This window comes from Macaca mulatta, chromosome 9, assembly GCF_049350105.2.
Source record: "Macaca mulatta isolate MMU2019108-1 chromosome 9, T2T-MMU8v2.0, whole genome shotgun sequence".
Taxonomy (NCBI): Eukaryota; Metazoa; Chordata; class Mammalia; order Primates; family Cercopithecidae; genus Macaca; species Macaca mulatta.
In genome coordinates this window covers 36,938,946-36,954,241 of record NC_133414.1, presented here as the reverse complement: position 1 = coordinate 36,954,241, position 15,296 = coordinate 36,938,946, and the positions used below count along the sequence as shown (strand labels likewise).

Below are 15,296 nucleotides of genomic sequence, written 5' to 3'. Positions count from 1 at the left end.
ATCACGTGACGTGCTGGTCAGTGTCAAATGATACCAAGGAGCTGAGGAAAGATAATCCCTAATAAAGAAAACAGGCCAGAATTTCTTATACCTTGCACCCAAATGTCCACCTCCTTTATGATATGAATGACAACTGTTTTAGTAGCTGCTTTCACCATGAAATATAGTCAAGAATTTTATTTTTCTTACTATATAGTTCTGATTTTAAAAAAAACTTCTTTATGTGTTTCTTACTTTATGTAATAGAGAACTGCAGACACAGGATGAAATTTTATAGGTCTGCAGCAGGAATAGGCTCTGCAACAAATGCCCTAAGAACATAAACAAGCATACTTCAAAGGCCACCACAACAATGGGTGCCCAGGGAGTTGGTAACCGGAGGCAAGGAGGGCCCTAGGCTACTGCGGAATCCAGAACCGCATGCCCACAAGTCTGCAGCCCAGGGATGCCCCTGCAGTGGTAGCTGTCACAGGCACTGGGAAGGTCCTGCATCTGAGGATTACTGGGGGCAGGGATGTGGGTGTAGACTGGGACAGAGCTGGTAACCTCCTCCAGCTTAAAGACGTCTTGAGGAGGTTTGCCAAACAAAATGTATGAGAAAAGTTTTAGCAACAATAATGTCAGAAGTGACTATAAATCATAAGGAACTGTAAGTCAAGTAGTGCTAGCTGATTGTTTTCTACAATTCCTTCTTCCCCAAGGGCTCTGAACTCAGTTCCTGGATTCCTAGTCCATAGAGACCCCACTCCCCAAACAATAGTCTGCAGGTGTCCTACTAATAATCCTTACCTAAATTGAAGACTGGCCCATCTGAGAAACCCTGACACTGCCCAAAGAGTAAGGGGAGTGGACAGCTCTCAGGCCCCACGCCCCCCAAGGCCGATGCCCCTCCATGAGCTGTGTTCATGCTGCAAGTGGGAGCCCCAGGACACAAGGCTGACCTGAGGCAACTGAGCCTGCAAAACATGACAAAGAAGTGGATGTTTTCTCTGTGAAACTAAACAAAAATATAAAATATTTTAGCTTTTGTGCTTTTTGGATTGGCTTATTGCCTACAAAGGACTGTATGGGGGCATTACCTCCCTGTGATCAGTCTGCAGTGAGATACGAAGCCCAAATATAAACCATCATAGGCTGCTATCAGTGCTGGACCACACCTTTCTAATTAAAGGAGTGTTTGCCTACAATATAGTTTCCGTAAACCAGTTTCACAAAACCAGGAGGTGTCACCAGTACCTGTTCATGATCCACATAATGAGAAACGCAGGTTTTCATATGTAATATTCCATAGCCATGCCCCCGTGGTACCAGCTCACAATAGACATTCAGTCAAATGCATTCATTCTGCACTATACAGACCATTAAAAAAGGAGGCAGCTTTCTTTCCAAATGGTCTGGCCAAGACTCTGATGGCCACCTGCCCCCGTTCCCCTACTCACATGTCCTCCACCGTGATGTCTTTCAGGATTTGGCAGTAATCCACATTCCATACAGCCTGGTCATCCCACACCTTGGAGGCCAGCAGGATCGCCCCTAAAACAATCCGCTTCCAGTTGGCCGGACAGATATCTATCTCTGCATATGTTAAAAGTCTTTCAAGGTACACCTGGGAAGACAAGACAATGCCAGAGCTAAGTGATTTGTTTTCTCCTAAACACCAGCACACCTCAAGAAATGCTAAAATATTATGTACCATATCCACCTTTAAATGGGAATTTATTACCCAATCATATTTATTTTGAAAAGGCCAAAGGGCTCAATGAGTCTGATGAAACATGGGCTAAAAGTCCCATTCCGTCAGTGGACAGTGTGGGTGCAGCTGGATCTTAAACAGACTCTGTGGAGGAACCAATTCCAGGAAGCACAGGCTAATTTCTCACTCTATCAACTGTGATATCCATACATGTTAATGAATGTTCCAACAGAAAGGATAGACAATACACTGATTTTTTTTTTGTTTGTAGGTTTTTAAAAATTAAGCTTTTTGTTTTGAGGTAACTGTAGATACACATGCAGTTGTTAAGCCTATCTTTTAATTATTGTGGTAAAATATACACAACATATAATTTACCATTTAACCATTTTCAGTTCAGCGGCATTAGGTACATTCACACCGTTGTGTTGTTTCTGCAGTGTGGTGGTTACCACATTCACCTGACACACTGCTGTGCAACCATCACCACCATCCATCTCCAGAACTTTATCATCTTCCCAAACTGAAACTCTACACCCGTTAAATAATAACTCCCCACTTCCTCCCTCTCTGCAGCTACTGGCAACCACCATTCTCTATGAATCTGTCTCTATGACTCTGACTATTTTTGGCACATGATATTGGTAGAATCATAAAATATTTGTCCTTTTCTGTCTGGCTTATTACCACTTCGTGTAATGTCCTCAAGGCTCACCCATGTTGTGGCATGGGTCAGAACTTCCTTCCTTTTTAAGACTGAATAATATTCAACTGTATGCTCATACCCCATCGTGTTTATCCATTCATCTGTCAATGAACATTTGAGCTGTTTCCTCCGTTTGGCTATTGTGAACAATGCAGCTATGAACCCTGGTGTACAAATATCTGTCTGAATCCGTGCTTTTAATTCCTTTGGGTACATACCCAGTGGTGGAATTGCTCGATCATAGGGTAATCCTATGTTCAATTTTTGAGGAGCTGACATATCATTTTCCACAGTATGCACCATTTCACATTTTGGCAATGCACAAGGATTCCAATTTCTCCACATCCTCCCTAACACTGCTTATTTTTCTGTTTTGTTTTGGTAACAATCGTCCTGATGGGTGTGAAGTCATGTATCATTGTGATTATGATTTTATATACCTATTTTTAAATCATTAAAATGATTGGAAAATAAAACCAAGTAATATAGGATTTCTAAACTGACAGAATTTAGGTTGAAGACAAACATCAGACATATCTACAAAGTCCAGTAAGTTGGGCCACGAGGTAAGAATGTCTTTTTTAGTTTCCCATAGTAAAACTGTTTATTATTGATAGTATGTCTTAACACTTCTCTGAACTATGAAATTACTACTACAGTTTTTATCAAATGCATTTGCAAAGTGAAAATGTATCAGAAAAAAACAGACATCATCTATGCTTTAAGAACTTGCAGATAAAACCCATTAATGTTATAATTATTCATAGTATATAATGTCCATAAAGTCTTAAATATTGCAAAACGCAAAAAGGCACAGGTGGAAAGGAAATGTTTATACATAAATAAAATACAGATTATTTTCAGTTAAATGATACCAACATTCCCAAATGGAATGGGAACGGTTTGTTGTTGTTTAGTTTTAAAAAGGAAGAATTCACACCTGTTACTTCTTTAGGATATTCTTGAGACATCTTAATGAAGTTTAGGAAGTTCTTGAGAAAACGGGTAATTAACACTGACTGGGAGAGGCCTCTTACGGGAGGCGAATGCACAAGGCCTGTGAGGGGACCCAACAACCACAGAAGGTGGACTGCTATGGAAGAACCCCAGCTCCCAGCTTGCACAGCTAGGTAGGTGCTGCTGTCTGAGACAGGGCGCACTGGGGAGGAAGAGGTTGGTAAAAGATGGCAGGCCTAACTCTGGATGATTTCTGTCTTGAAATGTCCTAGAGGATGCCACATAAGTAGTGAACACACAGGTCTGGAGCTCCAAGAAGACAGCACTGGGGTGCCAGTCTGAAAGTCTGTGACAGGCAGAAAGAGCAAAGCCAGGGGCAAGGGACCTGGGGGAGGCTTAAGAACTAAGAAAAGGAGGGGCTGGGCCTGGAACTGGAGGGTCCCTCCCATTTTAAGGGCTGGAGACAGGATGAAGGGGCAGCAAAGGAGAGGGAGGAGTAAAACCTGGTATGTGGTGTTCTTGTTGAGTCTTGTAATAGTTTGGAAAAGAACTTCTAAGGCAAAGCTGTGTTTGCAAGTGCCTAAACTAGGCTTACAACATTATATGGGGCATATGAGAAGGAAACTGAAGGGGTCTCTTGCACAATAAAACATTAAATTGGAAGATCAAGGATTCTAGAGGCAGTGACTGTGCAAGTGGCGGGGCAGGAGAAGCAGCAGGTGGGTTCAGGAGGGAGGAGGCCAGGGAGAGAAGGGCAAGTGAGTAAGGGTAGAGGGACAAAAGCAGTGGCGGGGAAGACAGGGTGGAAGAAGGGGATGGAGGAACAATCCTTAATGGAAGCAAAACTCTGGGCAGATTAAGGATAAAAAGACCATCAGTGAGCAGCACAGGGTCACCAGCACTGTAGGGTCATGGGCCATGAGCAGCGCAGGGTCACAAGCAGCGTAGGGTCACATGGCTTGACCAGCTCCTCTGCAGAGCCCCCCACCCCTCATCCCTAAACCACAGACAGAGTGAGAGGGTCTAATGCTCCCCAAAGCAACCAGAAGCTTCCTTGTGGCTTATTTTGCCAGGTGCAGTTGTGAAGCCCCTGAGAAACTGGTGGGTTGGGGAGGGGGAGGTCAGACTCTTCTCGGTCTCTTCCAGAGAAACGGGGATTTTGGCATGGTGAGGGGTGGGGGGTTTGGCACCCAAATGTTTGCTGAATGAAAACATCCATGACTAATGGTTCTCTTGCTTAAAAAGATTACTGTTCTGTGTTCAGTGCTTTAATAATGAAATAGCAATTTTTTAAGTTTTAAAAACTTGGATTTTTATAGCTTATCAGATGTTCCTTAGAATAGATCAGGGCACCGTACTGAAGACAAAGTAAAAATCCTAAAAAGAAAGTACGGTTGACCCTTGAACAACACAGGTTCAAGCTGTGTGGATCCACTAATATGCAGATATTTTCGTTAACAGCTACACCAAATGCACCTGACTCTCCTGCCTCCCTTCCACCTTCTCCACCTCTTTTGCCTCCACAGCCCCAGAGGCAGCAAGACCAATCCCTCCTCCCCTCCTCAGCCTACTCAACGTGAAAACGACCAGGATGACGACCTTTATGATGATTCACTTCCACTTAATGAATGGGAAATATATTTTCCTGGCTGGGCGCGGTGGCTCACACCTGTAATCCCAGCACGTCAGGAGGCCAAGGTGGGCAGATCACGAGGTCAGGAGATCAAGACCATCCTGGCCAACATGGTGAAACCCCATCTCTACTAAAAATACAAAAATAAGCTGGGCATGGTGCACATGCCTGTGGTCCCAGCTACTTGGGAGGCTGAGGCAGGAGAACTGCTTGAACCCAGGAGGCGAAGGCTGTAGTGAGCCAAGATTGTGAAACTGCACTCCAGCCTGGGTGACAGAGCAAAACTCCATCTCAAAAAAAAAAAAAAAAAAAATACACACACACACACACACACACACACACACACACACACACACACACACACATATATTTGTCCTTATTTTCTTAACCTTTTCTTTTCTCTGGCTTACTTCATTGTAAGAATACAGTACAGCATACATATAACATGCAAAATAATCAAATATTATGTTATAGGTAAGGCTTTCAGTCAACAGTAGGCTATTAAGTTTTGGGGGGGGTCAAAAGTTCTATGTGGATTTTCAACTGTGCAGGGTTCCATGCCTCGAACCCTGGAGTTGTTCATGGGTCAAGTGGAGTAACACGTTTGAAATCCCAAAGGCAAATAGCCAATAAGCTGTAGTAAGAGGTTCTAAGTATACTAATAATAAAATGGAAAACCATTATAGGGAAAGTCCACCTTGACCTTCCCAAATTAGTTGGGTGACCCTCCCCTTGCTCCGAGTGCTGCCTTTATCTCAGGGTAGGGTAAGGGCCTCTTCCCTGGATAGGAAGCCTGGATAAGCCCTCATCTCATCCCCAGTACGCGCGGCATCTAGCACAGGGGCCGGCAGTGCGTGCTCCCTGAATGCTTCATGGACACATGGTCCCCTGCAGGGATGACGAGGGGCTGCATCCACACAGGGCTCCAGCAGGCTCCTGAAAGAGCTTTGAAAGGACAGATTTCCAGCCCAAGGGAAGTCGGCAGGACTACATACGAGAGTGATTTGCTAGTAAAACGACCACAAATAATGGCATTCAGGAAAGAGAACTGCATTGACAAAGGTGTAGTGAATTAAGGGAAACTGAGTCCTTGGCTTGTGAGACAGGTGCAGTGGTGAGCAACAAAGTTCAGAGGCGGCAGCTATGGGCACACAGGAAGCCAGAGAGACTTTCAAATAAGGTCCAGGAAGTCATAAAGCATGGCATTGTAACTGCACTGGAAAGGCCTTTGTGGGAGTTTCCAAGTGTCCTTCACTCATCAATAATAGCATTTGAGTGTGATAACTATTGGCGGAAAAAAGTAAGTCACTCAAGAAAGCTCAATAACCTTATCAATTTTGGGGGATTTTCATTTATTATATTAAGTTTAAACAGAAAGAATAAGCTAATGTTTTAGATCATAATTTTCCTCTGTGTGAACATAACTCTTCAGGTAAAGATCTAGGTGAGGCTCAGTGGAATTCCAGCTGGCACTGATCTCAGGGTCCCAGGGTGTGTATTTTACAAAGGCTGATGACAAACTCCTCTCACTCTCCAACAAAGAGACAACCAGAAAATGTGCAATACCACTGTGCTGACAGCAGAAAATGGGGGCTGGACCTAAGTAAACCTCCAGATCGTTAGAGCAGCAGAAAAAGAAGACTGTGATGCAATCTTCACCCAGATACCAGAGACATCACTTCCTTACAGACGTGAGGCGCTCAAACCTCCCAAGCTCTCCACAGAGGTCGGTGCTCACTGGCTCAGTACAAAAAGCTGACTACATTTTCTTCTGACTTTGTAACTTACCTTAGTAGATGAATATTAATAACTGTATTAGGTAATATTTAAGAGAATACTTAATGTTTGGGAAAAAACCAGTCATGAACCAGGTGTGATATTCCATCACGGCTAACTGAAGGAATCAGACAACATGATACATCCTGTAACAGAGGGAAAGCAGTTGCTATATTGGGAGATAAGGCATTCACGGTAAGCTTAACTTAAAAATACTTAATTTAGCAAAACTTGCCAATAAAACTATAGTCAAGAGTCAGCTGCAACTTCTTTAGTAAACTCCCACTTGCATATTTTAACTCTCTGCCAAGTAAAATAATGCACAGTTTATTTTCCTAAACAATATCCCACGACCATTGCTAAGAGGTCACTCTTACTCAAATAAGTTTTCAGATTTAATTCATGAGAATGACTATTCTGAGAAGTCCCTCTCGAAACTACAGGTTAATGAGCAACTACGGAGCTATAAAGAGGCATCAGCTGACTGCACATCACAAAGCCATTCAGAGGCATTTGGAGGGGATCAAACAAAACTCACGGAATCAAGGATATATGCAAATGAGATCCCAATGATGCTGAAATTATTCCAATCCGATTTTAAAGAATAATACTAGGCCAGTTAATTTTCTGAATCTGTACCAGATATAATTTCCTTCTGGACTTTAATCCTGCCGTCTTTCAGCTGTTTGGTTTGGATGATTAGAGCATGTTACGATACAGCTGAGGTCGAAATCATACAGGTCAAGACTCTGTGAAGTGAATTGGTAGCTTCATTCCATTCTCAATTATACCCTAATTCCAGAGTGCTGTCTCATAAACATACTATTTGGGGGGAATGGGGGTAGCTTCCTAAACTCCCTGTATTCAGCAATGCTCCATAAATTACTTTTGTGGCCAAAAAAATTATTTTAAAGGAGTAATTATTATTTTCTGTTTATAAAATTTCTGCCAGTTTCACATTTGGATTCTTTTTGTACCTGATGCTGGAAGATTTTCCAATAGCCTGGAATATACATTTATATTATGAATATAGGTTAATAAATTAACATAAAGTATAATCTTTACCCTAACCTACAGCAATAACCTCCTTGCTGGTATTCCTGGAGAGATCTTAATAAAAATCTCGCATGATTCTGTTGGTATCCTGTGGATATGGGTTACACTGTGTCCTCTCTTCCAATATGTTGAAGTCCTAACCCCCAGTGGCTCAGAATAGGGCCTTATTTGGAGACAAGGCCTTTACAGAGGTAGTAGAGTTAAAACGAGCTCGTTAGGGCAGGACTTAATACAATATGATTGGGGCCCTTACATAAAGGGGAAACTTGGAGACGACATACACACAGGAGAACGCAGCGTGAGCATGAGGCTGGGCACTCACACACCACAGAGAGACGCCTGGAGCAGAACCTTCCCTCACAGCCCTCGGAACTAACCTGGCCAGTGCCTTGATTTTGGACTTCCGGCCTCCAGGACTGGGAGACAATGAAGTTCTGGGGCTGAAGCCACCCAGTGTGCAGTACATTGTTCTGGCAGCCCCGGGGAATTAACAGAATATCTGTCTAAAGATCTTGATGGCTCCCTGCCACCTGAAGCGAAGCTGGCGATCCACAGTCCGGGAGTAGCTCACAGACAGGTTTCGTTTGGCTTCGAGATTCTTTTTAAAATCTCAGCTAACAACAGGGAATGTTCAAAAATAAGTTCAGTTTTCTAGCTTCTCTTTGAACACTGGAAGGCCCCAGACCCTCATTTCTACATGGCAAGGATTAGCCATGCTGTGATTTTCAAATGTTACTGAGTGTACATGCATGCACACACATGAACACATGCTTACTTAGCATTTGCCATCAGTAACAACCCTCTCTTTCCTCTAAAAGGAGGCATTTGCAGCCCAGGAAATGATCCTGATCATCTACCTAAAATGTATAAACAGAAGAGAAAGAACAAAACAGCACGGAGTGCAGCAAACAGTGAACATAGCAAGCCTGAGACTGCTATGGGGCTGCTTCTGGGGCTGACCTCAGCTGGCATTTGAGAGCGTCCATTTCAGGAGGGCTCCCAGCAATCCCAGGACAGGTAAGAGCAGCTCGCTATGCACACAGGTGTACAAACAAGGTGGTTTATGCTGAGCCTGCTTTCCCTCTGGGACTCTGGAATTTTGGTATGTGCTTAACAGAGGATGTCTGCGTGATCAACACACACAAACCTCAGGCGTTGAGTCTCTAATGGGCTTTGCTGGTGGACAACATCTTTGAAGTATAGTCATACGTCATTTAACAATGGGTACATTCTGAAAAATGCTTCATTAGGCAATTCAATCCTTGTAGGAATACCATAGACTGCACTTACACAAAAGCAGGCGCTACGGCCTACTACAAACCAAGGCTGTGTGGTATGACCTATGGCTCCAAGGCTGCAAACCTGTACTGCATGTGACTATACTGAATACTGTAGGTAACTGGAACACAAGGGTGAGTATTTGTGTATCTAAATATATCTAAACAAAGAAAAAGTACTGTAAAAATATGGTATTGAAGATAAAAATGGTCCACCTGTACAGGGCACTTACGGTAAATGGGGCTTGCAGGACTGGAAGTTGCTCTGGATGAGTGAGCGAATGGTGAGTGAATGTGAATCCTAGGGCATTACTGTACACTACTGTGGATTTGATAAATGCTGTACATTTAGGCACTATTAAATTTATGAAAAAGATTTTCTGTAATAATAAATTAACCCTAGCTTACTGTAACTTTATCAACTTTAAAAAAATTTTAAACTTTGGACTCTTTTGTAATAATGCTTAGCTGAAAACACACACTATACAGTTGTACAAAAATATTTTCTCTCTTTATATCCTTATTCTACAAGCTATTTTATATTTAAGGTTTTTTTTCTTCACTTTCTAAACTTTTTTGTTAAAAACTAAGACATCAACACACATCTGCCTAGACCTACACAGAGTGAGGATTATCAATATTGCTGTTTTCTGCCTCCACATCTTGCCCCACTGCCAGGTCTTCAGAGGCAGTAATACACACAAAGCAGTGTCTCTTGCCTGCTTCCAGAACACCTCCTGAAAGACCTGCCTGAGGCTGTTTCACTGTTAACTTCTTTGTTTTAAAATAAGTAGAAGGGGTACACTCTAAAGTAACAATAAATAGTAAACACATAAAACAGTAACAGAGTCGTTTATTATCAAGTATTATATGTACTGTGCACATGCTAGACTTTTACATGTCTGACAGCACAGGTTTGCTTACATCAGCATCACCACAAACACCTGAAGCCTAGGATGCACTAGGATGTTATGATGTCACTAGGCGATAGGAATTTCTGAGCTCCACTATAATCTTCTGGACAAACGTCATATATGTGGTCCACCGTTGACTGAAACACCATTATGTGGCACATGACCATATTGTTACAACTCACTGCTGGGGGATCAAGTGTGCCCTGTATCACTCCACTGGGAGAGGATTATTTTTCCTCCAGACTTTGCCCCACAGGCCCTCCCCTTTTTGCTGATTTTGCATTATACCCGGACATTGTAATAAGTCATAGCTGCAGAACTATATGCTGGGTCCTGTGAGTCCTGCCAGTAAATGATCAAACCTGGGGTGGTCTTAGGGACTCCCAACACACACAGTATTTTACAAATGCCAGGCTGTACCCGATTAGTGGGTTTTTAAACAAATATACCAGATTATGAACAGCATTCTTTACTGAAATTTTTAAAAAATGAAACAGATGGAAAAGAGTAGATCTAGCAAGTTGAGGTATCTGTTTATGAAATCTTGGGCAGTAGTGTGCACTAAGATGAACATAATTTGCATTGCACTTGCCTTTAACTTTACTGAATTTGCATAAGCATGGCAACTCTTAGACTCCCTGTCACTAAGTTTAGATAACTAGTGACTTGACCACCACTTATTATTTGCTAGCAATCGGAGGAACAACTGAATAAGATGTCTGGACTCATCACTGAATAGATGCCACCTGAATAACAGCTTTTGAATTCCTCAGAATCTATTAAAAGTGACCCATAAAGGAAGTCTTTCAGGGTCAGACTCAACTGATTCCACAGTCACTTCACCATCAGAGCACCAGATTCTGAGAAGGGATTTAGAGGCTGCAGTTCAGGGGTTGAATGGCAGGCATCGGACAGCCGTGCAGCAATGGCTGGGCCCTGCCAAGAACTCCTCAGGCTGAGACCCAACCCCACTTGGCATGATCAGTCATCCTGACAGGCTAATATAACAAGCACTCTTCTTAGAATGCATCACCTAGGGAGGTGGAGCACAACCGCCTGCTTAAGTGTGGGTTGTACAGAGTGACCTCATTACAAGGATACACAGTACAGAAAGTGGAGAAAAAGAGTGACTACAAAGCACAGAAACCTGACGAACACAACCTCAGCCAGGGATCAAGGTTATCATCAATAGTCATAAGTCATGTTGACCTTATGTACCTTTGATGTGATGTGATAAAAATGATGCTTTACCTTTGTTATCTTCCTCCAAAAAAACATATAATCCCAGTCTAATCATGAGAAAAACATCACACAAATCCCAAGTTAGGAACATTCTACAAAAAAAACTAGCTAGCACTCCTCAAAACTGTCAAGATCGTCAAAAACAAGGAAAGCCTGAGAAACTGTCACAGCCAAGAGGAGACTAGGGAGACACGACAACTAGATACAGTATGGTGTCCTGGATGGGATCCTAAAGAAGAAAAGGGATGCTGGGTAAAAACTAAGTAAACTGGAGTAAAAATGAACTTCAGTTAATAATAATAATAATATATGGGCAGGTATGGTGGCTCACACCTGTAATCCTAGCACTCAGGGAGGCCGAAGAGGAAGAGTCACTTGAAGACAGGAGTTCAAAGCTGGCCTGGGCAACGCAGCAAGGCCCAATCTCTACAAAATATTTTTAAAAGTTACGCGAGTATGAAGGTGCACGGCTGTAGTTCCAGATACTCAGGAGGCTGCAGGGACAGGATCACTTGAGCACAGGAGTTTGAGGCTACAGAGAGCCATGAATGGTGCCAATGCACTCTAGACAGGGCAACAGAATGAGATCCATCTCAAAAATAATAGAATAATACTATATCAGTATCAGTTCATTAAGTGTAACAAATAGATCACACTAAGATACTAAATTGTGTACATTATATCATACAATTTTATAATATAGATGTTAAAAACAAACTGGATGTGAGGTTTACAGGAACTCTGTTTTCTTCACAATTTTTATGTAAATCTAAAACTAATCTAAAACAAAAGTTTATTTAAAAAAATATATCTATGGAAATGAAAGTATAACCCAGCAAAACTTTTGCAATGCAACTAAAGCTTAGAAATTCATAACTGTAGATGCCTGTATTAAAAAAAAAACTCAAATCAATAACCTAACTTTCCATATTAAGCAACTAGAAGAAGAGCAAACTGAAACTAAAGTAGAAGGAAGTAATCGAGATTGAAGTGGAAAGAAATGAAATAGAAATATTAAAACAAGAGAGAAAATCAATAAAACTGAAAGTTGATTCCTTGGAAAAAACAACAAAATTGAAAAACCTGAAGGTAGACCAACCAAGAAAAAGAAAGATGGCTCAAATGAGTAAAATCAGAAGCAAAACAGAGGACATTATAGACTTTACAGAAATAAAAAGAATTACAAAAGAATACTGTGGAACAACTGCATGACAACAAATTGGGTAATGCTGATGAAATGGACAAATTCCTAGAAAAACAAACTACTGCAATTGACTCAAGAAGAGATAACCTGAATAGACCTATAAGAAATAAGCAAGGAGACTGATTAGTAATGTAGAAACTTCCAAAAGAGAAAAACCCTGACCAACATGGCTTCAGTGGTAAATTCTACCAAACATTCAAATAAGAACACCAACCCTTGACAAACTCTTCAAAAAAAAAAAAGAAGGAATATTTCTCAATTTGTTCTATGAGGCTAGTATTACCCTGATACCAAAACCAAAGCTATCACAAGAAAACCATAGACCAAATTCCTTACAAATATGGATGTAATTATCAACAAAAGACTAGCAAACTGAGTTCAGCAACATATAAAAAGAATTATATACTGTGACTAACTGGGAATTATCCCAGGAATGCAGGGTTAACATATTAATAGAACAAAAGATGAAAACTACACAATCAATCACGATAGATGCAGAAAAAGCATTTAACAGAATCTAATACCCTTTCAAAATAAAAACACTACACAAATTAGGAATATAAGAAAACTTCCTCAATCTGATAAAGGACATCTACAAAAAACTCACAGCACACAGCACATTTAATGGAGAAGAATGGAAAGCTTCATACCTAATATCAATGAAAGCTTCATACCTAATATCAATGACAAGACAAGGATGTGCACTCATGATACTTCTATTCAACACTGTACTAGAGGTACTAACTGTAGCAACTAGGCAAGAAAACGAAATAAAAGGCATTCCATAATGAAAAGGAAGAAGTAAAACGATCTCTATTTGCAGGTGATCTTCCCATGTAACATTCTAAAGAATCTACTAAAAAAATTATTAGAATAAATGAATTCAGCAACGTGGCAGCGTACAAGATCAATCTACAAGAATAAATTGTATTTCTATAGTCTAGCAATAAACCACCAAAAATGAAATTAAGAAAACAATTCAGTTTATAACAGCATGAAAAAGAGTTAAATACCTATGAATTTTTTTTTTTTTTTTTTTTTTTTTTTGAGACGGAGTCTCACTCTGTCACCAGGCTGGAGTGCAGTGGCACAATCTCAGCTCACTGAAATCTCTGCCACTGCAACTTCCGCCTCCTGGGTTCAAGCGATTCTCCTGCCTCAGCCTCCTGAGTAGCCGGGACTACAGGTGCGTGTCACCACACCCAGCTAATTTTTGTGTTTTTAGTAGAGATGGGGTTTCACCATGTTGGCCAGGATGGTCTCGATCTCTTGACCTCGTGACCCGCCCTCCTTGGCCTCCCAAACTGCTGGAATTACAGGTGTGAGCCACTGCGCCCAGCCCCAGGAATAAATTTAACAAAAGAAATATAAGATTTGTATACTGAAAACTATAGAAAAATGTTGACAAAATGAAAGAAAATCTAAATAAATAGAAAGATATTCCATGTTAGAAGATATTTGATGCTTAATACTGCTAAGACCACAATACTTCCCAAACTGATCTACAATGTATCAATGCAATTCCTACTAAAATCCCAAAATTTTGGGGTGGTGGGTGCTGACAGAAATCGACAAGCTAATTCTAATGTTCATTGGGAAATGCAAGGATCACGGATGGCATGGCCAAAACAACATCGAGAGAGAAAAACAAAGCTGGAAACTTATACTTTCTGATTTCAACTTCAAATCTATGGTAATCAAGACAATGTAGTACTGATATAAGGATATACATAAAGATCAATGGAACAAAACTGAAAACCCAGAAATAAACTTTCATGTTTATGGTCAAGTGATTTGTGACAAGGGTGACAAGACAGTTCAGTGGGGAAAGGATAAAGGCACTGGGACAACTGGATGTCCAAATGCACAAGAATGAATGTGGACCCCAACTCACAAAAATTAGCTCAAAAAGAATGATGGACCTAAATATAAGAGCTAAATTTATAAAACTCCTAAAGGAAGATATAGGGGTAAATCATCATGATCATGGGTTATGCAATGATTCTTAAGATAAGCACAAGTGACAAAAGAAATACATTGGGCTTCATGAAAATAAAAACCTAAGTTCCAAAATATACCATCACAAAAAAGAAATGACAAAACAGATGAGAAAATGTGTGTGAATCATATACCTGACAAAGGACTTGTATCCAGAACATATAAAGAACTCCTGCAACTCAACAACCAAAAGACAAACCCATTTTTAAATGGGCAAAGAATGTAAACAGATACTTCTCCAAAGAAAACATACAAGTGGTCAATAAACACATGCAAAGATGCTCAACCGTCATTAATCCTCAGGGAAATGCAAATAAAAACAATGAGCTAACCCTTCAAACCCACTAGAATGGCTAACATGAAAAAGACAGACACTAACAAGCATTGACAAGGATGTGATGTGGAGAAACTGAAAATCTCATTATGTTGCCAAAGGAAATCTGAAACTGTGCAGTCACTTTGAAAAACAGTCAATCTGCTGTTCCTCAAACCAGAGTTACCATATGACCCAGCAATTCTACTTCTAGATATATACCAGGAGAAATGAAGACATATGCCCACATATAAACTATATCAGTTCATTTTCATGCTGCTGATAAAGACATACCTGAGACTGGGCAATCTACAAAAGAAAGAAGGTTTAATTGAACTTATGGTTCCACATGGCCGGGGAAGCCTCACAATCATGGCGGAAGGCAAGGAGGAGCAAGTCACGTCTTACACGGATGGCAGCAGGCAAAGAGAGAATGACAGCCAAGCGAAAGGGGCTTCCCCTTATCAAACCATCAGATCTCATAAGGCTTATTCACCACCACGAGAACAGTATGGGGGAAACCGGTG

The 15,296-nt window shown here is 41.0% G+C and overlaps 1 protein-coding gene across 6 annotated transcripts in view; it reads right to left on the bottom strand.

Moving 5' to 3' along the window:
* CCNY (cyclin Y) overlaps positions 1–15,296 on the bottom strand; it is a 222,971-nt gene that overhangs the window by 17,303 nt on the left and 190,372 nt on the right. For all 6 annotated transcript variants that reach the window (XM_015146741.3, XM_077945050.1, XM_015146746.3 and 3 more), the window contains 1 exon segment: positions 1,440–1,606. In XM_015146741.3, coding sequence (XP_015002227.1) covers positions 1,440–1,606 — 167 coding nt within the window.